General features: G+C 37.9%; 9 protein-coding genes across 18 annotated transcripts; 2 read left to right on the forward strand and 7 right to left on the reverse strand.

The window, feature by feature from the left end:
* Positions 1–798: 798 nt before the first annotated feature.
* LOC103870565 (mediator of RNA polymerase II transcription subunit 27) lies at positions 799–4,255 on the forward strand. 3 transcript variants are annotated; one of them, XM_009148707.3, is made up of 9 exons: positions 799–1,386; positions 1,437–1,505; positions 1,592–1,757; positions 2,775–3,228; positions 3,310–3,369; positions 3,441–3,509; positions 3,617–3,660; positions 3,729–3,828; positions 3,937–4,217. In XM_009148707.3, the coding sequence occupies exons 1-9, from the start codon at positions 1,203–1,205 to the stop codon at positions 3,979–3,981; spliced, it is 1,191 nt and encodes a 396-aa protein (XP_009146955.1). In that variant the 5' UTR covers positions 799–1,202; the 3' UTR covers positions 3,982–4,217. The 3 variants fall into 3 exon arrangements, 2 of the variants coding, with proteins under 2 accessions (XP_009146955.1, XP_033147861.1); XM_033291970.1 differs by having other exon boundaries at positions 810–1,386; positions 3,729–3,897; positions 4,006–4,255; XR_004458308.1 differs by having other exon boundaries at positions 813–1,386; positions 3,729–3,936; positions 4,045–4,251.
* Positions 4,237–5,658, reverse strand: LOC103870564. Its single transcript, XM_009148706.3, has one exon. The coding sequence runs from the start codon at positions 5,460–5,462 to the stop codon at positions 4,398–4,400; it is 1,065 nt and encodes a 354-aa protein (XP_009146954.1). The 5' UTR covers positions 5,463–5,658; the 3' UTR covers positions 4,237–4,397.
* Positions 5,659–7,602: 1,944 nt separating this feature from the next.
* On the forward strand, positions 7,603–8,567 carry LOC103870566 (josephin-like protein). Its single transcript, XM_009148708.3, has one exon. It carries the CDS (start codon positions 8,049–8,051, stop codon positions 8,448–8,450), a length of 402 nt encoding a protein of 133 aa, XP_009146956.1. The 5' UTR covers positions 7,603–8,048; the 3' UTR covers positions 8,451–8,567.
* Positions 8,568–9,587: 1,020 nt separating this feature from the next.
* Positions 9,588–11,746, reverse strand: LOC103870567 (BTB/POZ domain-containing protein At3g09030). Its single transcript, XM_009148710.3, has one exon. The coding sequence runs from the start codon at positions 11,160–11,162 to the stop codon at positions 9,774–9,776; it is 1,389 nt and encodes a 462-aa protein (XP_009146958.1). The 5' UTR covers positions 11,163–11,746; the 3' UTR covers positions 9,588–9,773.
* A 220-nt stretch (positions 11,747–11,966) lies between these two features.
* Positions 11,967–15,653, reverse strand: LOC103870568 (lactosylceramide 4-alpha-galactosyltransferase). The gene has a single exon (XM_009148711.3). The coding sequence runs from the start codon at positions 13,291–13,293 to the stop codon at positions 12,073–12,075; it is 1,221 nt and encodes a 406-aa protein (XP_009146959.1). The 5' UTR covers positions 13,294–15,653; the 3' UTR covers positions 11,967–12,072.
* Positions 15,654–16,390: 737 nt separating this feature from the next.
* Positions 16,391–19,107, reverse strand: LOC103870569 (flocculation protein FLO11). Its single transcript, XM_009148712.3, has 5 exons — positions 18,693–19,107; positions 18,457–18,613; positions 18,235–18,340; positions 17,169–18,143; positions 16,391–16,827 (listed from the first exon to the last, which is right to left on the reverse strand). The coding sequence occupies exons 1-5, from the start codon at positions 18,781–18,783 to the stop codon at positions 16,567–16,569; spliced, it is 1,590 nt and encodes a 529-aa protein (XP_009146960.1). The 5' UTR covers positions 18,784–19,107; the 3' UTR covers positions 16,391–16,566.
* A 454-nt stretch (positions 19,108–19,561) lies between these two features.
* On the reverse strand, positions 19,562–23,611 carry LOC103870571 (mitochondrial inner membrane protease subunit 2). 5 transcript variants are annotated; one of them, XR_004458315.1, is made up of 8 exons: positions 23,480–23,590; positions 22,885–23,096; positions 22,725–22,797; positions 22,190–22,349; positions 21,998–22,102; positions 20,865–20,979; positions 19,995–20,389; positions 19,562–19,890 (listed from the first exon to the last, which is right to left on the reverse strand). XR_004458315.1 is itself a non-coding variant. In XM_009148715.3 (5 exons), exons 2-5 carry the CDS (start codon positions 23,036–23,038, stop codon positions 22,028–22,030), a joined length of 462 nt encoding a protein of 153 aa, XP_009146963.1. In that variant the 5' UTR covers positions 23,039–23,096; positions 23,480–23,590; the 3' UTR covers positions 21,800–22,027. The 5 variants fall into 5 exon arrangements, 1 of the variants encoding a protein (XP_009146963.1); XR_004458316.1 differs by having other exon boundaries at positions 23,447–23,569; XR_004458318.1 differs by having other exon boundaries at positions 22,885–23,104; positions 23,480–23,563.
* Positions 19,571–21,476, reverse strand: LOC103870570 (protein yippee-like At3g08990). Of its 4 annotated transcripts, none has more exons than XM_009148713.3 (6): positions 21,127–21,336; positions 20,865–20,979; positions 20,346–20,389; positions 20,134–20,242; positions 19,995–20,050; positions 19,571–19,890 (listed from the first exon to the last, which is right to left on the reverse strand). In XM_009148713.3, the coding sequence occupies exons 2-6, from the start codon at positions 20,958–20,960 to the stop codon at positions 19,812–19,814; spliced, it is 384 nt and encodes a 127-aa protein (XP_009146961.1). In that variant the 5' UTR covers positions 20,961–20,979; positions 21,127–21,336; the 3' UTR covers positions 19,571–19,811. The 4 variants fall into 4 exon arrangements, with proteins under 4 accessions (XP_009146961.1, XP_009146962.1, XP_033147915.1 ...); XM_009148714.3 differs by lacking the exon at positions 21,127–21,336 and adding an exon at positions 21,376–21,476 and having other exon boundaries at positions 19,573–19,890; XM_033292024.1 differs by lacking the exon at positions 21,127–21,336 and adding an exon at positions 21,376–21,416 and having other exon boundaries at positions 19,573–19,890; positions 20,865–20,975.
* Positions 23,612–23,767: 156 nt separating the features above from the next.
* Positions 23,768–26,505, reverse strand: LOC103870573 (dnaJ protein ERDJ3A). The gene is made up of 7 exons (XM_009148718.3): positions 26,261–26,505; positions 26,064–26,119; positions 25,895–25,968; positions 25,240–25,811; positions 24,813–25,154; positions 24,377–24,730; positions 23,768–24,266 (listed from the first exon to the last, which is right to left on the reverse strand). The coding sequence occupies exons 1-7, from the start codon at positions 26,348–26,350 to the stop codon at positions 23,979–23,981; spliced, it is 1,776 nt and encodes a 591-aa protein (XP_009146966.1). The 5' UTR covers positions 26,351–26,505; the 3' UTR covers positions 23,768–23,978.
* Between the last annotated feature and the right edge of the window lie 619 nt (positions 26,506–27,124).

Consider the following 27,124-nt stretch of genomic DNA (forward strand, 5'->3'; position numbering starts at 1 on the left):
TTTTCTTATCTTTTAAAATATATGATTCCAATAGTTACAAAATGATTCAATTTGTGACTGTGTAATTGATGAAATGAATAGATAAAGAGGAAGAATGTAAGAAAATAATTGAACAACATAACTAAAATACTTTACTAGAGATGCAACGTAATTTTGGTTATCTAAACTTAACATTTATAGAAAAAAATCATTTCCAAAATACTTTCAAATATTGCATATTCATGTACTAATAAATAACAATTATTTATTTATTTGTAACTAAGAACTAAATAAACTAACAAAAGAACAAAGTTCAAGAGCATTTTTTGTCAAAACTAAAAAGTAGAGTGTCCAAAACTAGAAGTTTTCTCAACATTTTCAAATTAGTTAGATCATGCAAATGTATAAATCTCTTGAGAAAGTTTATGTATAGAGAAAAAGGTAAAATCCATCTTCTAAACTATTATTATTGTATTTCTTTTTATTTTTTAACTCCACAAGAAAAGTACTTAAACATAAAATTTTGAAAGTTTTAAACCATTTGCTATGCCATCCAAATTTGTCTACCTCAAGAGTGAATACCAACTCAAATGCTAGGAAAGACATATGCACTTCATACTGTATTCAAGTTGAACTGCGTTCTCTTCCATCTCCATCCAAACATTAGCCGTCCTTTGTTATATTGACATCATGTCTCTAACATGTATTATGCTTACTTCAGATTGCAAAGAAATTTGTATCAGACGCTCGTAGCTTAGACTTGATTTGTCGAATTCTTTACGGGGATTTCTAGTTTTCTTCCCAGAAGGTGTTCTATAGGGGGAAACTAAATGACGAAATTCCAAAATAATTCTAACAAATATATCATATGTTTCTGGATATTAACAATTTTATCAAACTTCTAATCACATTTTGCAACACCTAAACTTTCATTTTCTAATGATATTACAAATTTAACAAAAAAAAAAAAAAAAAATTGGCCTTGCACTTGTCTGACTAAGCAAGTCCAAGTTGACAAAAAAAAAAAGCAAGTCCAAAGAGCGACTGAAACGCTAAAGCTAAGAAACACGTTTGGCGTTTCTTCCTTATAAAAATCATAAACGCGGATTTAAACGTACTAAAATCGAATTGAGTTGCTGTCGGGAGGAGACCAGAGCTCAGTTAATGAATCAAACTGAAATCAAGATAGTGAGAGATAGAGTTTGATCCTTCGATCTCAGCTTATGCAGTCGCTACAACAACCCCTAGCGGCGAGCCACCAGTCGGAACCAGACGCGCCGCCGAAGCAGGTGGCTCAAGCCATGGAACGTCTCAACCAAGCCGCTAGGGTAATCGCCGACATCCGCCTCGGCGCCGACCGCATCCTCGAAGCCATGTTCGTCGCCTCGAACCCTCGCCACAACGACGCGCCTCTCCAGCTCTTCCTCAAAGAAGACGCTTCCATGCGTCAGCACCTCCGCCTCTCCAGCTCTTCCTCAAAGAAGACGCTTCCATGCGTCAGCACCTCCAGGATCTCCGTTCAATCGGTACTACTTTACAAAAATTGATTCTTTCCATTAGTATAATCAGTAGATTAGGGATTTGAAAGTGTTGGTGTTGATTTGGATCTCAGGGAAGAAGCTGGAAGAGTCTGGGGTTCTCACAGAGTCTCTCAGGTCGAGAAGTAACTCGTGGGGTCTTCACATGCCTTTGGTTTGTCCTGATGGTGCTGTTGTTGCTTATGCTTGGAAGAGACAGCTTGCTGGCCAAGCTGGTGCTTCTGCTGTTGATAGAACCAGGTCTCACAATGTTAGCTAATGAGTTATATTAGCTTCTGCTGAAGATACATTTAGCTGTTAGTACTTTCATGGCATGTGGTGTTGGTATCACATTGTTGCTAATCGTTTGAGCATAACTAAGAGTTTGGGTTTGAGTCTACAAACTAGATTTAAATTTCTATTTGGCTTTTAGTTTTTTCCTGGAGGGTTGTGGTTTTATATTTTGTTGAGGGATTATTAAGGCTTATTGAATCATATATGCGATTTGGAGTGTTATCAGTTATAAGCATTAAGCATACTTACTAAACGTCATGCATTCTCCTCCATTTACTCTTCTGTTGTTGCTAATTGTTTGAGCATAACTAAGAGTTATGGTTTGGGTCTATTTGCTGTTGGTTTCTCCTCGAGGATTGTAGTTTATGTTTATTCAAATGATTATTAAGCTTATTGGATCATATGCTTTGGAGTGTCATCAGTTAAAAGCTTACTTATTTGCTATTCTACTGTGAATGTTGTTTTCCTTCTGGTTAGTTATCACATTGTTGATAATTGCTTGAGTATAAGTAAGGGGTTTGGTTCGAGTCTACAAACTAGATTTGAAGTTCCATTAGGCTGTTTGTTTCTCCTAGAGGATTGTGGTTTTATGTTTATTGAATCATATGCAATTTGGAGTGTCATCAGCTAAAATCATACTTTCTAAACGTCATGCATTCTCCTCTATCTGCTATTCTACTGTGAATGTTGTTTTCCTTGTGGCTTGTTAGAGCATCAGCATTGGTTGGTTAGGTGTCTGTATGAGTCTCTCAGTTATAAAATACTAATAAAATTGAATTGTGAATTAATTTTTTTTTTGTTTTTAAAGAAGAAAATTGAACTATGTAAAACTTGACACATTGTTTTAGAGTCTCTCAAAGACTCATCTTGTTCTCTCTCTCTTATTTATATGTTTTTTCTTTTTCTTCAAATTTTTAATGGGAAGAAACTCAATGAGATTCTTATATCTTTGACACATAGTATGACTCTCAATGATGACTGTAGGTTAGCTCTCAAGGCCTTTACGGATCAAAAAAGACGATTCTTCCCTCACATTGACGATGGACCCAAGATGGAACCAGGATCTAAAAAACAACGTGCCTCCCATTCACTATTAGAACATGGAGGAGAGGAGCCGGTTGAGTACAAGACATTGCCAGATATACAATCACGTCTAGAGAAGCTGGTTCCTAATGTGAAGGTGTCTACTTATGGACGGTTGAGCTGGCTCAAAAGAGCTAGTTCTTTACCTGGCTCCGGAAGTGATGATGATCCATCAGAAGAATCAAAACCTATTTTCCAGAGTTCTAGTAAGCTGAGATCAGGGTTACAGGATGAAGTTGTGGACAAGGTTGCTGTAATTGAATTATCGTTTCCTTCCGTGTTCAGAGCTGTGGTCTCGTTGAATCCAGCTGGTTCTGTTGATCCAGATGCAGTTGCATTCTTCTCTTTAGATGAGGTAAACTTCCACAATTCTCTCTAAATGAAGTTGTTTTTTTATGTATGTACTCATGTTTTTGCTTCATCCCCTTCCTTATAGGGAGGAAGCTACTTACATGCGAGAGGCTTCTCGGTTCATCATGTTTACAAACACATCACGGTAACAACAAAGACTGCAACTGGTGTTAATTTGATAAATTGGGAACTTTCGTTAATTAAATTTTCTTGCAGGAACATGCGGCTACGGCCTTGCAATACTTCCTTGGATTTGGTAGCGGAACAGCTCTGTACTCTCTCCTGGTAAATAAAACATTTAACAAGGACTCATCAGTCTCTGGATGACATGAACCATTTATTTATTTTGGATCCATGGAAGTTAACTTACACCTTTTTTTCTTGTAATGCAGCTATGGATATGCAGTTTTGAATCACTTTATAGTAAACCATGCAGGTAAATAAACCAGTCTCTTATTACTCTTTGGTCCGTGGACTAAGCTTTTCACATCTTTTATGATATAGTAAGTGTGGAAAGCTATTAGCAATGGATAAAAAGTCTTCTTTGATCCTACCTCCTCTACACCGCGCTTATCAAGAATTGCCTCTTGCGGCCAACCTCAGCGTTTGTGAAGCTTACCACGCCGGGTGCTCTCCAGATGGTTCGTAGCATTAGGGGAGGATCAGTCAAAAGGCTAGAGAAAGAGAACTAACTTGGAAGAACACTTGTATGGTTTGTGAAGCTTACCACGCCGGGTGCTCTCCAGATGGTTCGTAGCATTAGGGGAGGATCAGTCAAAAGGCTAGAGAAAGAGAACTAACTTGGAAGAACACTTGTATGGATCTCTATTGCCTGCTTTCTCTCCTCTTTTGTTTGTGTCCCATGTTGAGGTTAAATTCACATTACATCAGTATAAGCAACATAGAATCAAGTGGCAACTGATGACACATGTGAATGTTGTGTGTTTTCTAGACATTTGATCTGTGTCAGGAGGTGAAGGACAACATGAATCAGTTAAATTTCGCAAGATAATAAGCTTAAGCCTTCTTTTCATAGTGATTTTACAAATTAAACTGATTCAAGTCCACACAAAAGTCATTAGAGACGAAAGGAACTAGAGAGTGGAAGAAAGGGTCTACATTTACACTACAACATTAAGACAAAGCTTCCAAAAACCAAACCAAAGTCCTTCACTACTTCTTGCCTTCTTCAATACCACCACCCACCGCAACACTCAACCCTTTCACATGACATTCCTCTGGTACCACCACCGCCATTGACCGCCTCAGACCGCATATCGTCCATAGATACAAAGCCAGCGTTACCCCTAACGCTCCACACACTGCACCCAAGACCCAAACACCAAGCATTCTCCATATGCACTCGTTTCTCTCGACACCTTCTTCCCCCTCCGTGGAAACGTCAGCCTCTATGGCTTGATTCGGTTCAACCGGCAGTGAATGCATCCACACCGGCGTTGGCTGCCTTATCTCAAACCTCCATGAATGAAGCAAATGTGCATTGGAAGAGTTCCCGTTTGCAGAGCTTAAACACACAACGAACTCACCATCACTCCATAGCTCCCCCAAGTCAACCGAGAAGGAGAAGAATGGATCTAACAACTTAACCGAACCTGGCTTTCTGAATCGAACCATTACTCTCTTAGAACTTGCTTCATACTCAACCATACAGTTCAACCTCCCTCCACTCTCCATCAACAAGTCACCCTCAAAGGAAAGGTTTCTAATTTCGGAAGATTCAGGTTTACCTACCAAGACTCTCGCACGGTTTCCTCTTTTGGATATATCAAACTCAAAAGCAGCAACTGTCTCGTTCTTTGCGTACTGAAACAGAAACTCTAACGCAGAGGAACTGTTATCTTTCTTACCGAAGAGGCCAAGATCCAAACTAGTTGGAACCATTACAAAGGCCATGACAACACCAATCTCATTAGGCATCGAGAAGGAAAAGTAACTCGAGAAAGATAACGAGTTCCTACTCTCTTTACCTTGAAGAAGCTTGATGGGTTTCGTGTAAACGACTCCTCCCACGCTTCCACTCACCGAGTCAGTCAGCTGAATCGAAGAACCGTCACTGACAAGCTTCGAATCACCAGACAAAGCAACGTGCTTGTCAAGACTCGGAGACTTTGCGAACCCATCAAACGAAAACGAGGAGTTCCCATCTGCAGCCATGGTTTCATGAATCTCGAAGCACAACAAAACGAAAACAAAGGATAAGGCTTTGAGCATCGACATAGCTTGAACTAAATGAAAAAAACTGAGTCTCTCTGATTTAAAATGGGTAAAGTGAGAAGCTCTTCTTCTATATGGAATCTTCAGGATTCGAGAAAGTATTCCACTTTTTAAGACGGAAAAGTACTTTGCTCTAAAGAAACGCTCACTTTCCCTCTGTCTCTATCTTGTAGTGTTTGCTGACTAATGTTGTTTAATGCATTTAATGCCACTAGAACTTTTAACCGCGCTACGCGCGGATAAGATATTATATGTATTTCTCAATTCTAAAAAATAATGTATAAATATTGTATTATATTATTTAAAAATATAAAATATGACTACATAACATAAAATATTTTTTAAATTTTCTTTGTGGAAATCATTATGTTGTTTGATTGTTGTAACTTGATTCACATATTTGCATAGATATTTGTGATAGATGAATAACTATATTTTTATTATCAGTAAATAATTATATTTATTATATAATATAAGAAAAAAGAAAATTATTTACTTTTTAAACAAACTTGTCTCATGTTGGGGACTCGGTTATAGACATATCAATAGAAGAATGAGACATTTTTACAGTTATCAATCTTCTTAACATTGAAAAAAAACAAATCTACATATCAAAACAATATCTCATACGATCTATTTGTGGAATAATTACTCTGAAGAAATTGAATTTAGGCATCAAAAAGGACTGAAAATGTATGTGCATATAGATGTTTTATCTAGTCTGCTTCACCAAAGTACTATTCATAGTTCATATATCATTAATGTACATCCTATTTTTTGTCCACCATTTCTAAACATCTTGAAATAACTGAAGCTAATTAATAATAAACTTTTTGCTGGAAAAAAAAATCAAATTTGTCTAATTATCGCTTAAATATTTTATTAATATGGTCTAAGAAGCTTTTAAGTGATATCATAGTTTAATTTATTAGTTTTTTTGTTAATTTTTAGAGGTTTTTGTATTTAAGATTTTTTTTCCATATTAAGCTTCTATTTCTTTTTCACAGAATTGATATATATATATCATAAAATTACCATCAAATCAGTTTTACTTTTTATTATTTTGTTTAACAAAAATACACTTTTAAATAATTTAATTTAAAATAAAATTATATATTAATTTGCTGTATTTTTAAATTTATGTTGTTATATTATATTTATTTTGTGTATATGAATCTATATATAATTCTAGTGTAATAAAGAAAGAACATTATTTTTTTGTAACTTCAAAAAGATACATATTACAATTAAAATGAACAAAATTGAAGAAAATGGTATTAAATATTTGTAAATCTAATTGTTTAGTTGGATTCTCACATGAAAAAAAATCGATGGTTAAACAAATGTTTCAAAATTGTTGTGGTATTGTGTTGTCTATAAATTATAAAATTTATTGAATAATATATTTAATTATTGCATCCTTAATAATTTTATTAAGACATTAGAAAAATATGTTTTGAGTTGTTTTGGTCAAATTGTACAAAATCTATGCTTTTTCATATTTGTAACTTCAAAAGATACATTATGATAATTTGAAATTAATCAAATTGAATAAAATGGTAATTAAATATTTGTAAATCTAATTATTTTTTTATCTTGTTTAGTTGGATTCTCATGAAAAAAAATCGATAGGTTAAACAAATGTTTCAAAATTTGTTGTGTTATTGTTGTTTTGTCTATAAAATTACAAAATTTATTGAATTAATATATTTAATTATTTGCACCCTTAAATAATATTTTATTAAGACATTAGAGAAGTATGTTATGAGTTGTTTTGTCAAAATTTTACAAAAATCTATGTTTTTTTCATATTTGTCACGAAAATATATGTTTAAACTTACTTTTACAAAATTCTAACTTTGTCACGAAAACAAAAATCTATGCTTTTTCATACTTGTCAACGTTCTCACACTTTCTAAGAATATATTAGCTTAGTCACTTACTTATTTTTTTTTTACAAAATAAAGTATCGGAGTCGTGAAAGTTGAATTCATATTATTGTAAATGTACATAAGAGTTTGTGATTATATACTTAGTGGTTCTTATATATGTGTCCAATAAAGTTTCAATGGCTTAGTGGTAACTGTCCTATATATATATCATACTAACCCGGGTTCGAATCTCACCTTCGCATTGTTTTTTTATTTTTTACGAAAAAAAATGAGATGACATGGCAATTTCGGGTTCTCTGATTGGTTGATTTTTCTATCCTATGTGGACATCCTCTCCATGGCTTATATCCCCCTTTTAGTATAGTATATATTTCTGATTACATTCTCTTTTGTTTAGCATCTCATTAGTGTTGTAAACAGTAATTTTCTATTCCATAACTTGATTTTTTTTTTTTTGATAAGTTGATTTTTTATTACCATTTAAAAAAAAATCATGGTCTTTTCAATAAAGATTTTAAATAGATTAATAACATATTTACCCCTCTGTTTCTATTTTTTACATTTTAACCCCAATGTATTTTCTGACATTAGTCAAAAGTCAAAACATACCTCCTCATAAATAGTCTTTCCCGTTTGCTTCTCTTTACGAAATATTTTGGTCTCTCTCTCATCAACATAATTTCAGACAAAAAGAAATATGTCACGAGGAGCATGCAAAAGAGTAAGCTTTAGTCCTAACCAAGAAGCCACTGAGGAACCTGTATTCCCAAAACATCACGACCAGAGAAAGGTGGTCCTCATTGGATTTCTCAGTTTCGGTCTCAAGACCTCGCCTGCTGGAAGGAAGCTCATCCGACGTATCCGAGCTAGAGTCGCCAAAACGCTGCGTTCTATGTCCTTTAGTAGGAGTACGACCGACAAAACGTCATCGTTGTTGCTGTCTTCATCTTCTCCTTCCTCGTCTATTCGTATGAAAAGGTCCAAGTCTCTAGCTGAGTCGGAGTCTCACAGAGCAGAAGCTATTGAAGACTGCATTGAGTTCTTGAACTCTTCTTTTTCGCTGTCCAGATCAAACTCTGTCTCGACGTGGTCTTCTTGATTTGACCGGTTAGGATTCGGATCAAATGGAACTCCTACTCTCTTTTTCTTCTGGTGAAATGTTAAAAGAGTTGAGAATTGTGAATTGAGCATTGTAGAGAGGAGTGGTTTTTCAACCTCATTTTGCAAACGTTTTAAGTACAAAAAACAAGGAAAAGATCCATTGCAAACCATGGATCAAAGTTTGCTGGGGAAATAAATAAAAAATTACACTCATCGTATGTGTGTTCTTTGGTATAAACACTAACATGAGTTATTTAATGTTAGAACTTCCATTGTGTAGTATAAGAGAGAAACCAGGTTTAAAATTGAAAAAGAAGGGTCAACATCGAAGAACCAAAGACAAGAAAGTTCATGGAAGACAAAATCCCCACTTGGTTTTCTTGTTTTTTTTTTTACCCCACTAATAATAATCCTTGTTAAGAAAAAAACAAGAGGAAAATTCCAATAAATTTCTTAAAAGAAGGATTTTATTCAACAAAAAGGAAAACACAAATTATTTTCATCATAACAAATCTTAAGCGTTTCAGAAATTGTAGGTCCATAAAACCTGACCTACCATGAACAAAACCTATCAATAGTATCCAAAGAATCCAAAGAAAAGCTTACATTTAAAAATAAAACAAAATGTGTGTTCCTCTCCTCTCAAGACGACCTTGTGTAAAAGCGGAGTGCACTATCGAAGTTGCAACAAAAGGTTTTATTACACTGACAATAAAGCAAAGACATAAAGGAAGATTCTCTGTCTTGTTCAAAAAGGTAAAACATTTCATGAGTAAAGAGAGCATTAGGTTGAGTAGGTTGAGAAAGACAAAAAGAGTAGTTGCACTTTAGCTCTATGTAGTATCTCTACAATAGAAGCTTGCTTTCAAGACAAAAATATGCATATGATCATAAATTCATTATGCTAACATAATATTGACTTTTGGAGTCTAAAACTGATGTTCGTAATAATCATGGAGATATAGATCAGTCAAATACAATGAATTGATGAAGATGTTTTCTCTTCTTTCTATCAAATCTACCACAAGGGCTTCTATGAGTAGACCTTTATCCACAGCAGAGCCTGCATTTCACTTTATTGTTTTTGAACTTGATTTTTCCCACTCAACTAGAACCTAACCTAGTTTCTTATCAGTTATCAACTACAACCATAACCTTACAATGAGAAAAACTCTATGAATCCATTTACAACAGAAGAGATTGCTGGTGAATGTGACAACAGTGAAGTTTGAATCTTCCTGTTCTTCATTACAATATGTTCAACTGTTCTCCCAGGAAACAAAACATTTTCCTGAGAATATGACACTACAGAGCCGCTTGATCACAGTTCTATCATACTTGAGGAGTTAGAACTCTCCCAGACCTCAACACCTTCCATATACTCCCTAGAAACAAACAGCCTATCACCTCCTGCCTCAATTTTAGAAACCATCCCTCTCTTGGAGTCTTCTTCCTTGTCTACAAAGTTCCTTCTACGAATCAGACCACCACTCGTCTTCCCCTCAACACTCGACCACACCTCCAACGCTCCACCTCTCGCTGCCAACACTTGCTTTCTATAACAATGCACAACGCTGTAACCTCCGCTTCTCTCTCCGTCGTCTGCACTCCACGCGCCAGGATTATCATCTGACACATATACCCACGGATCTTCACCTAATTTACGAAGATCTGCCATTCCGAGATCACCTGACTTTGAACACACCTTGAAGAGAGTTGACTCTTCAACGTCCACGTCCACGTCAGCTAACGCGTCTCCGAACCTGCTGCTTCGTCCCGAACCTGGCTCGCTCGTCTCCCACACAATGTTCTTTGATCGTGGATCCCAGATCCGGATGTACCCGGAGCATCCGAACACTCCTCGTTGGACCGCGGATCCGACTAAAAGACCGTTATTCGCCACCCACCGGAGCTTCTCCGGTACGGAGGTTTTAGCTGAGCTTCCGGATTGCTGGCCGATGACGGCGGCGACTTGGAGAGTGGACTTATCGATCTGTAGAACGCTGTTCTCTCTATGCAAGCAATCAAACGATGCGAAGACTCCGCCGGGAGAATCCGCGACGGCGGCGACTCGCGCCTTGTGGATCCTCGGATCTTCCGGATCCGTCCAGTGCGTGGAACCGACGTAACGGCCGCTAGAGAGATCGTAGAAGTGAAGCCCCGACGCGGATCCGGATCCGATCGCCGCCGCCTCGTCCCACACGCGGCAGATCGACGTGACGTCACTGAGATGCGTGCGTACGGTTACGGCGTGGGAGAGACTCCAATCGTAGACGGAGATCTGTCCGCCGTGAGCGACCCATAAAGAAGCGTCTCCGGCGGTTGCGGTGAAAGCGGAGGGGACTCCGTCGGTCGCCGGCGCGATGGTGGAGATTAGCGAAGCGTCGAAACCTTGGAGCGGCGGAGGCAGCATCGCCGACCGGAGGAGTGACTCGACGCCGTAGTAAAGAGCTTCATCGAGCAGCTCTTGTTTGGAGAAGACGCCTGAGGAGGAGTTAGCTGGGAGGCGTCCGGTTCGGAGGAGGTTGAGGATGGCGGAGAAAATCTCAGGGTCGCGATCGATGAAGACGGGATTCGATCCGTGGGAGGTTGGGGTGGAGAGAGCAGCGAGGAGAGAGTCTGGGCAGGTTGATTGAATGGTGGATGAGGTGGTTTCGAAGATTTCGCCGCCGACGTTGAGCTTCAAGCGCTCGCTACCGTCGGAAACCATTATCGCTTTCCGGTTTGAGGTTTCGATTCAGCTTGAGCCGGTTATGTCAATTGGGCTGAGGGGAGAAATGTTATTATTGTTAACTGATGACGCTGTCTATACATGGGCCTGGCCCAGTTTTTATTTCATTCCAAACGCAAACGCTGAATAAGTTGTGCAAGTATCCTAAAAAACGTTTTAGCCTTTAGCGAGTCTATGTAAAACCCTCCAAAAATTTTGGTTGTTACCGTTTTAACTATCAAAAATATATAATTTCGATGATCAGAGACCCCTAAGCATGGCCGAACTTCTGTACTGAGCTGAAGGAGTTTATGAAGCTGAAAATCAGATACATAGAGTTTTCGATTGTTTTTGTTCTTCGTTCAGAAAATGTATCATTTGATTTCTTATCTAAGATAGCAAAATCCTTCCATAGGAACTTGTACTACATTTGTTGTTCTGTTCTGATCTGGTTTGCTATACCATTTTACGCTTGAATAATAAAACAGCCGTTTGAAGAAAAAAAAACTATATCATAATTTTTTATAAAATATAAATTATTATATGCGAACTAGTATAATAATATATTATATTATTTATAGAATCTAAACATTTGTCCAACTGATAATCTAATTTTTTAACTTTTATACAGTAGGCGTTGCTAGCTTAGCGCCTAACGATATGCCTTAAGTCATCGTTAGTGACTATTCCTTTTTGAACACTGAAAATAATAATTCCATGATTGTAACGTCAACCTCAAGTCTTCAATTGAAATTCGGTTGAGAAAAGTACATTTTGTTTGGTGTAGACCTGGAGATTGATTAATTAGAGTTGGTCGAAGTTTATTTCAATCAGGAAAATGATCAATAACGTTTTCATTGTTAATTACAGTCTAAAAGCTATTCTACAATGGTAATAAACTTACAAAGTATTATGATACAGAGACTTTCTCACAGATCACACAATGATCCGAAACGATTTTATCCATGGCACTACCTTTCTCAATTTCAAATTTACTACTAAACTTATTCCACAAATGCAACCCGTAGCTTCTCCTCTGCATCTCAAGAACCTTGACTTCCACTCTCTTCCTATCCTTCTCGGTTCTCGGAACCTTGAAGAGCTTCCCAATCTCAATCCAATTAACCGAATAAAACGCAGGAGGCGTCATGACGGTGAAGTTATAACCAACCGTTCCCTCAACAGCTCTAGCCACTCGTGAAACAAGATACGGTCCGTTATGACCCCAAACGTTCCCGTTGAAAGTCAACGAAAACTCTTCGATACATTTCCTCAAGAGAGGGTGGCTCTTGTCGAAGACCAAAACCGCGTTGTTCAGCCTCGTCCAGTTTCTCGAAACCGGTTCGAGAGTCTGCGCACCGATCACGTTCCTCAGAGGCTTAAAACTTTTCAGCACTATCATGTCGGTGTCCAAATAAACACCTCCGAACTTGAACAAGTAGGCGAGTCTCATGAGGTTTGAGAGGTTCTGAGCTAAAGAGATCTTCCCGGGATCTCTCTTCCCTGTCTTAATCTCCTCAAGCCACGACTCTCCCGCCGTGTCCTTGAGGAGAAAAGGTAAATCAGGAGTTACCGCAGTAACTCTGTAACCGCGGTCAAGAAACGGTTTCAAGACTCTAAACCCTTGAGGAGAATCCATCGTCGATGATAAAATGATTAAACAACCACGAGGATGTGATTTAAAAACGCTTTCCACAGACAAAACATCTCTCTTACCGAACTTATCAGCAGGGGAGATCCACGTCATCATGAAACTGACGTCACAATCATCTCTCAGAAACTCTGTTGCTCTTTGCTGAAACTTCTCCGACACGCCTTTGCCTCCAAAAGTCTCGAGAATCTCGAGATTGTTATTCTCTTTAACTGTGGTAATCTGCTTGATCGTGTAGTTGTTCTTGCCAGCGCTCAGCTCTCTCTCTGATCTCAGAGGTAAGTAAGGAACAACCGTCTTGATCTCTATCTTCACCACCTCCGAGATCTCTCTCACCGTTAAGTTGGATACGATGACGACCGTGAAAACGATCAGAGCTATTACTGAGGCAGCAAAGGCTGTGAACAGTGATGAACCGGAGCGGTTTAATCGCCGGTGATCAAACACCGCCGTGACTTTTTTAGCTATTTCACTATCCATTTTTGAAGCTAGGGGAAGAAATGAGTTTGTGAAGAACGTGTTTTTATTTTCTTGTTGTCTTATAATCTGTGTGTGTGAGAAACTTTTTGCTTGGTGTTGAAGCTGTCGTCTTTTGAAAAGTTTTTGAGCCGCCAGAGAGCGATGAAGTCTACGTTAGACTACGATATATATTATTAATTAATTATTACTTTCGTTATGTAACTAAATTAATGGGGGACCATAACCTTAAATAAGCGATCATGATTCTCCAACACTTTATTTTTGCTAATACTATTTTTTTAAAAAGACTCATATCTTTTGACGACTTTTCTTCCATCATCTCTTTTTGATTATTTCCACAACTAACAAGGTAGAATAACTCGGTTAGTCTGCGGCGTGCAGGCGAAACTTCTCAGCAGTTCATGCAGAGATTAGATAGACTCATTTGAACAATGCGATATATATATATATATATATATTTTATATCATGTCGAATTTTTTGTAAAATATATCATTTCGATTTGAAATGGGATATTCTAATATGTTTAAAATGACTGAAATTCCCATCGGCTATATTCTGTCTAAGTTTGAAATTAGATAATTACAATAACCGTAGTTTTGTAGTTTGTATTTAGTTCACTGTTTTTATAATATTTGTTTTTTATAACGATTTTTATAATTTCGTATGGAGTGAATTGCTAAAAGTGTGCATGCATATGAAGCATTCTCTTTTTTCCAGGTAACTAACACCGAACCAATAAAAATACTTCGACTAAATTTAATTTAATATTTGAAAGTTATTGACAAAAAGAAGTCTGAATTACTCTGTTCGAGTTAGGTTTGTTTAAATATCAGATTCATCTCGACTGAAAAATAAAAACATTAGCTATCTTTATTTAATAGTTTCGTTGCACTAGGCCAGTAACTAAGGGCATCTCCAATAAAACTCTATTTTTTCTTCTATAATTTTCACAAAAATAAAGTAACTCTATTATAGTGTAACTTTTGTTCCAATGGTGTTACTGTATAATAGAGTTACTCTATTATATAGTAGAATATATAGGAATCACATATTTTACTCTATATTATAGAGTGAAAAAGTGACATTTCTCTATATTTCACTCTATAATAGAGTAATTATATTATAGAGTAATACCATTGGAGCAAAAGTTACACTATAATAGAGTTATTCTATTTTTATGTAAATTATAGAGAAAAAATAGAGTCCCCTTGGAAATGGTAAGAAGGTACTAAAAGTGAGTTCTAGATATTAGATGTGTGAGGCACTTTCCTAATATATCAAATCGTTGGGTTTCTTTGAAAATAAAATATTTCGTCTAATCAAAATCCATTATAATAAAGTAAATTAAATTGAAAATTAAATCAAGAAAACGAAAGGATTGAATAAGTCTCACCTACATTTTCATCCACACAACATGTCAAGTTATGGAAGCATCTACTGATTTTGACAATCGAAAGCATAGTTAGGTGCATAAAATCTTTTTCCTTATACTTATCTTTTCATTTTTGACGTATATAACTACTATACTTATCTCATTATTGTCGACGGTTCATATTATAAACTAATAAGTTTCAATCATTCAAATGCAGAGGAATGTTGCAAATCATGCCAATTATTATTTTGAACACAGTTGTCCTTTGCGACATAGGATATACTGCATGTCAAAGACAACTAAACCGAATGACATCTTTGGTGATCATCATAAACTATTGCAAATATAATAATAAGCTTCAAAAGTAAACGTTTACAACTTACCTCCAAGCACCACGAATAGTACTCCATTGAAATGCTGTTTTTGGAAGCACTGGAGATTTGACCACTAGACAACTTGGTTTCTTAAACATCAAGAGACATACAAAACACGAGAGAGATTAAGGGGACACAGGTTACTGAAGAGACTCATCATTTCTTTAGGGCATCTTTGACTCCATTCCATTTTTTATTCTAAAATGGAGTGAAATGAAGTATAGAGTAAAAAATGCTCCAATCGAACTTCATATCTCATTCCTAATGAAGTTTATTCCATAAATAGAGTAATATATTTTTTGTTTATTCATAACTCTACTATAGAATGTGATATGAAGTTGGATTGAAGCAATTTTATTTTATTTTCTTTTTTATTCTATTTTGGAAGAAAAATAAAGTTTTATATTGGAGATGCTCTTACGCAGAACTGATTCCAGGAAAAATCATTAGATATTGTAGGATCAAAATTGCTGAGCTGTGATCTCAACCATTTTGGCTTCTTTTCGATGTTCAAACCATGATAAATGAGATCAAATCATCTCTGCAAGACTGCAACCTGAGTAATGTTAGTGGTTTTTAAATAATGATTAAAAGAAAATGAGATTGATTGTGGTTATCACACACCCATCAAAATTCGATGAAAACTGATAGGATCTAGAGCTCAAAACAACGAACACACTTGACTCTCACTCTCGATCAATCGCTTAAAGAAAATATGAAAGAAGACGACACACACAAGTTATACGAGTTCAGGCCCTCTGAAAAGTAACAATACTACGTCTCGTGCTGGACTTTCCCAGCAATCCACTATTTTCTTCTCGATTACAAGTGAATCACAAACTCAAAGAATCTCTCTCTCTCTCTCTCTCTCTTACTCACTCTAGAATGTAGCTCACAAGAGAGAGAGGATTAACCACATATGCCCTTTATATACAGAGCCGGTCCTATACTTATGAAGGGTACAAGCCAAAATAAAACAAAAGGCTGAAAATAAATGAATGCAATCAGGGTAATTGAATCCAGCACCTCCAGTATTAGTAATTTCTCTTAGATACACTAAGCTAAAGTCACTTTTAAAACTTTTGTAGCCGCTAAAATACTTATTATCATGTCGGCCGGAACTGTTTATATATCAGAGACTAATTACATATATTAAGCTGACTAAATACATCATAAACCATGAGCTAACTCTCCTCGTCAAACTGGACAAACTGCCCTCTTCAATCTTCAGCTCAATTGACATTACCAGTCTCGGTTTAAACTTAACCGGATTGATCTTCATCATCAAAGCTCTACAAAAACTACATTACGATTTAAGAGTGTTTTTATACGTTATGTACAATTTAGGTATACAGGTGAATTCATGTAGCTTTTATCCACATTAAAGTTGCTTTGTGAAGAGACATTTATGAAGCAAAAAAAAAGACATTTGACACATGAGTTTCATAGACTTTACGAATGTTCGATTACAGACACGTTAAGTATGGTACCAAAAACAAGAACATACGATATATTGTACTTATAAGTCAAGATGTGAACTTAGGGAACTGGTCTCGCGGAGAAGAAAAGCTTCTCTCGCTAAGAAGATCATCGTTTTCAGCATCGTTCCCATCTAAGCACAAAATGTTGATGTTGTCCAAGTTCGGTTCGGATGAGCTGACAGTGCTGCTCGTAGCCATCGGAGAGTTGGTGACACTATTCGGCCGGCTTCGCACGCTGTACATTGATGATGCCGGAACTTTCGTGACAAGCGGCCGGAGATTCCCTGTCATGCCTCGTCTTATATCCTACACACGTACAAAGCCGACAGGTAACGTTGTTATTAACACCAATGCTACTCTAAAAGAAGAAAACAAATACTCCCTCTTTTATTTTTTTTGGTATTTAAATTAAAATTTTGTTGCATGATAAATCTGTTCTTACTATTTTAGATAAAATTTAATGTAAAGTGAAATTACAAAATACTGCATTATTTTTTAATGGTTGAATTAGTTTGATTTAATATTATTTTTATAACCAAGATAAATTATATAAAAAATTGTATTTTTTTTTAATCACTGTGCAAAAATCTTAAACATCAACTAAAATGAAAAGAGATAGTATTGTAAAGACTAAAGAGTGATCGTACCATATGTCTCAAGGCCATATCGATGGAGCTCTTGGAGAGGTTTCTCCCATAGCCAAGGCTGTTAAAAGCAGAGCTAGATTTGGCCGTTCCTCTACCACCGCTCTCTGTTAGCCGTGGTGGACCTAGTTTCCTCATGTTCACCACTCTCTCGACCATTTTATTACCCATAGCCACTGGGCTATCGCCGTTGTTGGCCTTTCCTCGCCCACGTGCACCTGGGAGGCTCCCGTTGTTGCTCCCTACAGGAGCACGGCCTCTTGACGGGGAGCAAGATTGCCTTCTTGCGTGTCCGACGCCATTACTGGCGGCGCCGTTGCCACGTTCTATGGAATTTGATCTTGAGCCTGGTGCAGAGGCTACTCCAGGTCTGCCTCTTGTAGCTGAGACTGGTCTATCTGATGCAGAGGTCCTCAGATTCGGTGGGGCTTCTAATGAGAATCCAGGCATCTCCCGCGGCTTCCATGGCTTCGACGACTTCACAGTTGGAGTGGGAGAAGTCCCTCGAGAGGGAGCTTTACTAGAAACCATTGATGGACCGGTCGGGGTTGGAGTTGGAGAAGTCCCTCGAGAGGGAGCTTTACTCGAAACTATTGATGGACCGGTCGGGGTTGGAGACCTGCGGGTTGGTGTGGCCGACCTTGATAAAGGTTTTTTAGAAGGTGCAGAAGAAGGCTGAGTCTTAGTCCGAGTTGGAGTAGCTGATCTAGATGTTGTGGTGCGTGGAGCCGTTGCGGAGGTAGTAGCACGTGCAGCAGTTAATGTTGCACGTGAGGTGGGTGTTGAGGATCTAGAGTTTGAAGCTCTAGTGGTTGTCACAGGCCTTGTTGTGGAAGTGGTTGTGGTTGGGGTTGTAGACCTTCTGGTTGGTGTGGAAGGTCTGCTCGTGGACCTTGAGCTACTAGATGAAGACGGTCTTCTGAGTCCAGCTAACGAGGATGATGCCATTTGGGGTTTATCTTCACGGCAGTTCCCTAACTGAGAACCCAAACAAGAGTTTAATCAATGCTTGGACCAGAGACATTTAAAAAAAAAACATGAATCACTTCTGTCTAAACAAGTTTCATACCCGAGATTTAAGATTCGTGGGGCGAGAATTGGGAGCCTCACTCTGTTCCATTACGCTCCTATGTGACTCTTTCTCAAACTGAGGCGTGCCTGGCGGCGTAAGCAGCCTGAAGAAGAGACAAGACCAACAACAAAAATGATAAGATTTATCAGACAAGACAAGACATTCGATGATTACGAGATCGATATTATTTTTTTTGTTTTATAAAAATGGAAACATTACCAATCGTAATCGGATTTCTCATTCTCTGAGTACAAGAAGTTCTCTGCTGCGGTTCTCCGGAGAGGATAACGTTGAGACGACACCGTTTCGGATACACCAGAGAGCGCCGCAGCAGCAGCAGTCGTCAACGCTCCGTTGATACTAGTACTATCAGATCCTAACAGAGGCAAAACACAGTTTAAGTTTAAGACAACATTGCTGAGACATATATCTATATATACAAATGGTAATATAACCTGTTAAAAGAGATTCTCCTCTACGTTCTTTGTCGCGTCGACGCATCTCAAGGAACATAGAGAGTTCTTCATCTCTGTCGTGTGTCAACATTTTTTGATTTGAAGGTTTGTTGGTCTCGTGTCCGAACTTAGACAATAACTAGAAAAAAAATCTCCAAAACAAAATTTAAAAATAGAATCGGACCAATCAGATCTGAGGAGATCACACTAATGGGACCCTCAAGAAAGCTAAAAGACTAGAAGAATGAGAATCATAGCAAACCATTAAAGAACATATGATCAGAACCCACAAACGTTTTTTTTAAATTTGATCTAGAGAGAAAGAAGTTTTTTGAGTTGAAGAAGAAGAAGGTGGGGAAGATGTTCGTCTCGAGGAGTTTTTATTTTATTTTAATTTATTATTTGGTAATAATTTAAAAATTCCAAATTCAAACCAGACAGGTCTTATTCGTACCATCTCTCTTGTTTTTTTTCTCCTATTTGTATTTAATTTAATTGAGTATGGTTTTGAAAAGTTTGAACAGAACACGAAGCATCGGGTTCAAACCGCAAAGAGGATCTCACGGGACACGTTGTTGCAGTCTTTGCCCATGACCATGATATTTAATTACGAAAAGGCTACTTGTCTTCTTCAGGTGTTAAAAATAATTGTGGTACGATACATTTTGTATCCCACACTAGATACGAGTGTGACGTTGAAAGCCAGGTGTGGAGGCCTGGCAGCGAATCTTCACGACAAACTAGGAAACATATAGCTTAAAGAAAGAAAACTCTTCATCGTTCGATTAGTCTTCCATTTCAACCACATAAAACCATGTTATGTAGCTCGCAGTTGTCATCATCACTAAGTTAATGTGTCGCTTTCAGTAAGGTGTCCAGATAAAATCTATATTTTCGCTAGGAAATTCATTTATATAGATTCTTGTTACAAGAGGCATGCAAGTAGAAGCATGCATATACTAAAGTTAGTGTCTGAAAACGATTTTAGTACTCCTCATTACAATTAAGTTTATAAATATTTGGTTGCTTACCCGAAAAAAATTGTGGAGTTTTTGCATTGATCACTTGCCAAGTATCTCCAATAACTATGGGCTGGTAAAAAGAAAAGGGAAGCCCGTTTTATTCTTCGTCACTTCCAATCATGGGCTCGTCCTCGTTCATGTCGTACCCGCCTCCATCGGGTCCAAGCACTTTAAACCTGCTCACCATTGATTACACCACTTCCAACGTAAGCTTTGTGATGGTCTTTTTGTTTGGAGTATTGAGAGATATTAAGAAGTCAAATGTTGAATGGTCAAAAACCTTTCAATGATGAATTTTCCTTCTTTGTATTTCTGAGACTTTTCGTATGCGATCTCCTGTGGGACAAAATGAGAATCAGCATCAAGAATCAAAAAGGAAGTTGTTGAGAAGAATGAGTTTTTCTTGTAGTATTTTGTACGTATTTCCAGCCAACGAGAGAGCCACAGCAAACGCAGAAGATGTCAGCAACAGTGTGCCAGCCAGTCATCATGATGCGATGCTCCATCTCTCCAACAGTCACATTGACACTAACGACATCCCCAAAAAGAGATTTGGTTATCAAAAAAGGGAGCCTTGTCAGGAGGATTCAATGGTTTGATCAGATTCATCTTCAAAGTAGTAACAACTTACACGTTTTCGAAAAGATAAGCCCTTCCATGCTTGCAGTGAAATGACTGCAAACAATACACAATCAGATCATGAAACATTAGTTGATAAACATTCAAATATGAACAAAAGCATGGTGTGTTTCATCAATCCAAACAGGAAAAGCAAAACAAGAAAATGAGAGGGTTGTATGTGTTCAATCATCTGGTCTCAATGTCAATTCGAGAGGATCAACAAGATTTTTGAAGGGTCAGTTTCCATTCCAATGTTGATATTTGATCAGAGTTCAAAAATGAAAGTTGTGTGTGGTTCAAACAGAGTTTAGAAGAAAATATAATCTCTGAGAAGTAGTTGTGCATATTGTTGTTACAACCACAAGTGGATAGGGAAGCATTGAAGATAATAGGGGCATTGAAGGAATCACTCTTGCAAAGGTTAACAATGAATCAAATATTGGATAGCAAATAATGCAGTAAAATTGAGATGGAAGCACTGAAAACACAAGGCGTGGAGTAGAAAAATTCAAAGAAATGAGTAACAAACCTTGGAGATGAGATCATCGGTAAGTGCGAAAGGTGTGTGGCAATGTTTACAGCTATAAGTTTCTCCTTGGAGGTCGATCACGAATAGTCTTCCCATCTTCAACAAATCCACCTATCTTAACACACACACACACCCAAAAGAAAAACACCAATAGATCTCAATTCTCCGTCAACAGATTCTAATCCGATACGCCAATAAAACTAAGGAGCGTCGATTGAACACAGAAATAAACCAACGAATAACGATGGTGGAGAAAAATTACCACAAACGCGTAGAACACAATCAAATATCAAGCGCGTTCATCTCGGGAGATAAAATAAAAAGCTTCCGATCAAAAAGGTAAATACTAGAAACTTGCGTACTTCGCAAGACGCCCAGTGACAATAAAGTAGGAGGGAGAGAGAAACGGAAACTAAAATTGATCTATCTCCCAGGAATTTTCAAGCGAAGAAGAGAAAAAAATCTTACGCCAGAGGAAAATCGAGGACGAAAAGCCAAAAACTGATCTTACCCGAAGGAGAAACGCCCAGAGAGAAATGTTTCGAATTTTTTCTCATGCATTTATAATATTCTTTTTTTTTTTGGATTAAATAGCAAGGGCTACTACGGCCCATGGCCGTTCTCTCCAAGCAAATTAAATTAACGAATGACACTTGTTACTTATCTGATTATCTCTATCCCCACGGGTTATGAGTAGTGGATTAGGTTCAGTTTCAATTAATGGAGTTTTTAACCAGCAAGATAACCGGTTCAATAAATAAATTTTGCTAGATAACCGTAGCTAACCAGAACCAAAGTAAGTGTGAGCTAGAACTAAAACCTTTACATCGCGTCCAAGACAAAATAATGAGACTTTTGATTCCGGTACGAGAAGTAAAGGTTTTCGAGTTTTAGTTCTAGCTCACACTTATTTTCGTAGAGAATCTTGAGGAACATGGAGATGAATAGACCCATTTGATTAAATAAAATGCACACTACAAAAAGCGCGAGCACGTAGTTCTACAATTATGGAAAAATGGGAAAAAAAAAACATCTTTCTGATAAAATCATCATTCTTTTGGTGTAAAGCAGATTCCACGATAAAGAATCTTGAGGAAAAGGGAATATTCGTATGGAGGAGGAAGAAACTTTACCTTTTTCTTCCTTTCTTCTCCTTCTCTTTATCAACTAATCTTGCTTACTCTTTGAGGAGGCCACACGACACTAGTCACCCGTCCTCTAATTAAACCCAAAGGAATCTGCATTAACAAGTTTTATACGCATCAGTCACAAGTGACAAGCCTTGAAGAATATCACCTGATTCTTTGAAGAAGCAGAGAACTTACAGGGCCAAAGGTTCTTGAGTCTAAGCTGGAAGCTTTGTTATCTCCTTCTACCCAACAATGTCCTTCTGGGACTCTGATCACATCCCGTGAACTACTTATCCATTCCCCAGGCAGCCCCACTATCCTCTTTATGTATTTATCCTTGAAATGAGTGGGAGAGCTGTCACAAATATAAAATATCCCATTGTCAGAACCTCAATTATGTAATTCAAAATATATCACAATGTCGGAGAAACATTATGAAACATATTTGAGACCTGAACGAACCAGAAAAAAAAACACGGAGCTTTGGAAGCAAAAGAAAAAAAATTGAATCCAAAGAGTTTGATTCCATGGCCAACATATTTAAAAGGTACAGCTTTTTGTAAGGCTCTAGTGAACTAATTTTTTAATAACATTTGCCAATGCTGTAAGTGTTCAATAAAAGACATAACAAGTGACCAACATGTAGTAAATCAAGTATTACTCATTATATAGTTTATCATCTCTTTTTAAAGGACAACTCAAAAGTGGCTTGGCATTAGAGGGAACATACCTGAACACTACAACATCACCACGCACAAACTTGTAATCCTGAAGGAAAAATTTCTCTACCAAAACATAATCATCTGCATCAAGAATTAAAAGTCTAATAAGAAGGAAGTATGGATCAAACAAAATTAATTTCGGAGCATTTTCTTCTAACAAACACTTACCTAAATAAGAATTTCTCTGGGGATTCAAAGTGGGAGACATGGAATCTCCTCTCACGGGAACAACGCTACAACATCTATCTGAAATAGTAACCCCTATGATACCTCCAGTGAATGCTTTCTTCGTCACTTGCCATAAAAGATTTTGGATTCCCATGATGTCTAAGATGGCCTATCTACTAATATATGATGCTCAGCAACACGCATATAACCATCTGCAACAACACCAAAACGGTTTATACATCCTCTAATATTACAAAAATGACACAACCCATCGATTAGTCTTACAATAACCTTAAAGATTGTTTAATCTAAACCCACCAATAAGATTATAACAGACTGAAAAACCATTTTTGATAAAATAATACGTTCTAAAAAACATAGCATTGACAACCCGACACAATCTCAAACTATGCTGAACCTTAATGGATTCATGGGCTTGTAAGTGTGGAACAACATAGCATTGTCAATTCATGATCCTATCTAGTGAACATGATCTCAAGATAAGCTGAAACAAGTGAGCTAAACTCTAATCTATTCATGAAACTATAATGATTCTAATAACCTGAAAGTTAAAGCTGAGCTGTGTAACGACTACCTGCAAATCGAATTCGCGAGGAAGATGAGAAGAGAACACCAGAAGTCGCGACAATGTGGAGAAGAAGAATCAGGGTTTTTCTTTTGCTGATTAAACACACACCCTCTGACTCGGCCAGAGGGTTTTAATTTTAACTTGAACCAGAAGACTACCGGTTTAGTAAGGAAAGACTGGTTCGCCGGTTTTAATGATTTTTTTCTCCGGTTTTCGGAATCCGAGGTCTGGAAGGGTTCATAAAAAATTGGTGATTCTGATCTCAAGAGTGCAACTTACTTCTTCACTTAGGAGTTAGGACAATTGTTGTGTGATTGTGAACCAACCATCATTATACTCTTCTAGAGCATTATGCTCCAGAGTGTTTACATTCATAATAATTACAAATTAACCTCAGTTCCATGTTTATGTAAACTCTATTCCTATAAAACTATTTCATCACAGACTCCAATTACAAGAACCTCCACGGGACTCATGTAAACTAACCCCTGAGGAAACAAAACTTTCACTTGATCTGAGGTTTCTGTCTTGTCTTTGAGAACTGTACGTCTCCGTTCAGAACAGCCGCTACGAATTTCTCAGCTTCTTCCATCGTCATGTCGCCTTTAAACGTAGCAAACTTCCCTCGTTTAGGCTTGTATGCTATTAGAACCTTGTCAGATGCTTTGAACTCTGATTTGTCAAATGAGCTCAGGAACGAAGATTGTTTTTCCGCGTCTACAAGGGAATATGAAACCGTGTCCTGAGAGCCTGTTCCCGAAGCTTGTCGTCTAGACAAAGACTTCTGTGACACCTGAACAAAGAACAGGACCAAGGAATTATAGATTTATTGATCAATCATGTCAAAGAACCATACAGGTCTATTTATAGAAAAAAAGCAAAGGGGATGAACACTTTGCTAACCTTAGACAATATTGAGTGCAGCTTCTCTTTACCCTGTGAAGATCTGAAGGCACCGATAATACAAACAGGAACCTTCTCTCCACAAATGGAATCGAAATTTGTTCTCGAGAGAAGATGTATCTTTTCTACGGGCTCGCTCTTTGCTTGGCCTGACTGACTATTTGAAGAGGCCTTTTTGTTCTTTTTCTCAAATGCTTCTAGCAACTTACCAATCTCCTGGACAGCTGTTTTCAGATTCTTCACAGTGATCCCTGTCTTCAAGACTTGCTTCTCACCATTTGATGACCAGCCAACTATCGCTGGAAACGCGTCAACACCTAGGTTCTTAACCTTCGGATCAGAAGCATCATGAACCTACAAGATCATGACAGGAACCAAGAAACCACTGATCATAAGTTCTAGGACCAGGAGATTCAAAGCCAAAAATGTAACATACCTCTGTGTTGTAGAAGACAAAGCGTCCATTGTACAAGCCACTAAGAACACGCCAGATGACAGGAGTGTCTTTCTTTGTTGACAAGAGCATAACTCTAGGAATCCCTTGTGAGCTAATAGCAGAGACATCGAAGGTGTTCAGGTCAACCCTTTTTGAGAATCTCGGTAGATGTTCCTGGCAGAAGCTTTTCACCTTCTTTGCAACAAGCTCCTCAGTATATTCCGCTAAAGTAGCTTTACCACTTGATGTGTATGAATAAACAAACAGCCTTGGAGCCCTGCGAGGAACTACGCCAAGTTGTTTGCAAAGAGAGGATTCTGTTTCACAGTTTATACGCCCAACCTGTAAACAAAATCCAAAACATGAAGATCAACCATGTTCACAACTAAAATTAACTAAACTACGCTCATCAAGCACATGTTTTTACCTTTAACGCTCCTTGCAGTGACTCAGCAACTTCCTCTATGACCGATTCATGGTACTGGGTTCCTCTTTGAGATGGAAGATAAGACAGCAAAAGCCAAGTCATCCCTTGGTCCACAATGTCTTTCTTATAAACCTGAGAAGTTACGGTTTTGACAGTTGCAACCGAACCTCTCTTTGACCCAGACTCAGCCTTTGATGAGCCGCCACCAAACCCACCAAATCCACCAAACTGATCTCTTCCTTTAGCACCACCACCACCGCCGCCAAACATGGAAAAGATATCATCCATCCCAAAACCAAAGGAACTTCCACTAGCACTAGGACCGCCACCACCACCGCCAAATGAGAAGGAAAACGATTTGGAACCGCCCCCACCGCCACCACCACCGCCCATATTCTGCCATCCACCCGGTCCTCCAAAATTGAAACCACCACCCTGTCCACCACCTGAAGAATATGAATACCCGCCACCATTACCTCCGGGGAAGCCTGATCCAAATCCAGGCTGTCCCTTTTCATCCCCATAAAGATCATAGTTCTTCCTCTTCTCTTCATCAGACAAGATCTCATAAGCTGTTGTACACAAACCAGGATTCACAATTGTCAAAGCCAGATCAATACACACAAGCTAGTGCTGAGAGAAGACAGATACTCACCATTATTAATCTCAGCAAACTTCTCCTGAGCACCCTTATTTTTGTTTTTATCTGGATGATATTTCAGAGATTGCCTATAAAACAAAATAAATCATTTGAGATTCTTGTATCATTGGTTTTGAATTCTCAACTTAACAAGTGAGTATAATAGAAATAGAAAGGTACGCACTTGTGGAAAGCTTTCTGGATTTCACGCGGCTTTGCATCTCGAGATACTCCAAGAACCTGAAAAGTCACATCAAACGTATGAAACCTTAAGGAACTTCTAGCAAAACCTAACTAAATCAAAGTCGACCGGTTTCGATTTCAATTTGAAATTATAGCCGAAACCCATCACTGCAAACTACAGAAGAATCGTGATGTTACCTTGTAGGGATCAACGGTTTTCGCTTCTGTATTCAACAGCAACAATGTCGAGACAAGCACAACAGATACCACCAACTGCGTTCTCACCATCCTGTTAGAATAGCCTGCGAATCTTCTTCTTCTTCTTATTGTTCTCTCTTTATCTTCTGGTTCTTCTTCTTCTTGTTCGGAACGGTGTATATTATTCACAGAGAGCTCTACGTTTCGAGAAAATTCGAGAGAGGATATTTCCTTAAATAGGTTCTCTGGATTTAAAGAAGCATTGCGTATTTTAAGCATGCCCTTACTATTATTAACTAATTTAGAATGTGCCCATTAATTATAAAAGTTACAAAAGAGCACACAATTCTTAAATTATGTTAAGAAGTTAGTGGGGGAAAATTAGTCACTACAAAAGTATTGGGGTTGTTTTGAAAATAAATTCCGGTGGGTTTCAGTTTAATTTAAGGCGGGGATTTACACGTGGCAAATATGATGATTTCCCACGTATCTCGACCAATAAGATTCTAGCAAGCGAAAGGTTATTTGTCACGCTCCCACAACAACACGCGCTATAGTAATTGGGCCTTTTAAAATTGGACCAACGGCCCAAGTTAAAGTCCCCGGCTCGGTGATCGGAATCCGATCAATGCTACGGTAAGTATTTATTTTCATTTGACTGTGAAAAAAGAAAATGAAAAAGAAAAAGTTCATTGTCCTTTGTTGCATTGTTGTTTACATGATTCAGAGAGCTTGAGAGAGAGAGAGAGAGGTTGGACAGACGGAGGAAGAAGCCGACGTGGAAGGAGACGATCTTCTTTTTCTCCGCCGTGCGATTTCATCATCGTCGTCTCAAACCAAACCCCCTAGGGTTCATCCTCGAGG

This window comes from Brassica rapa, chromosome A05 (assembly GCF_000309985.2).
Source record: "Brassica rapa cultivar Chiifu-401-42 chromosome A05, CAAS_Brap_v3.01, whole genome shotgun sequence".
In the NCBI taxonomy this organism is placed as follows: Eukaryota; Viridiplantae; Streptophyta; class Magnoliopsida; order Brassicales; family Brassicaceae; genus Brassica; species Brassica rapa.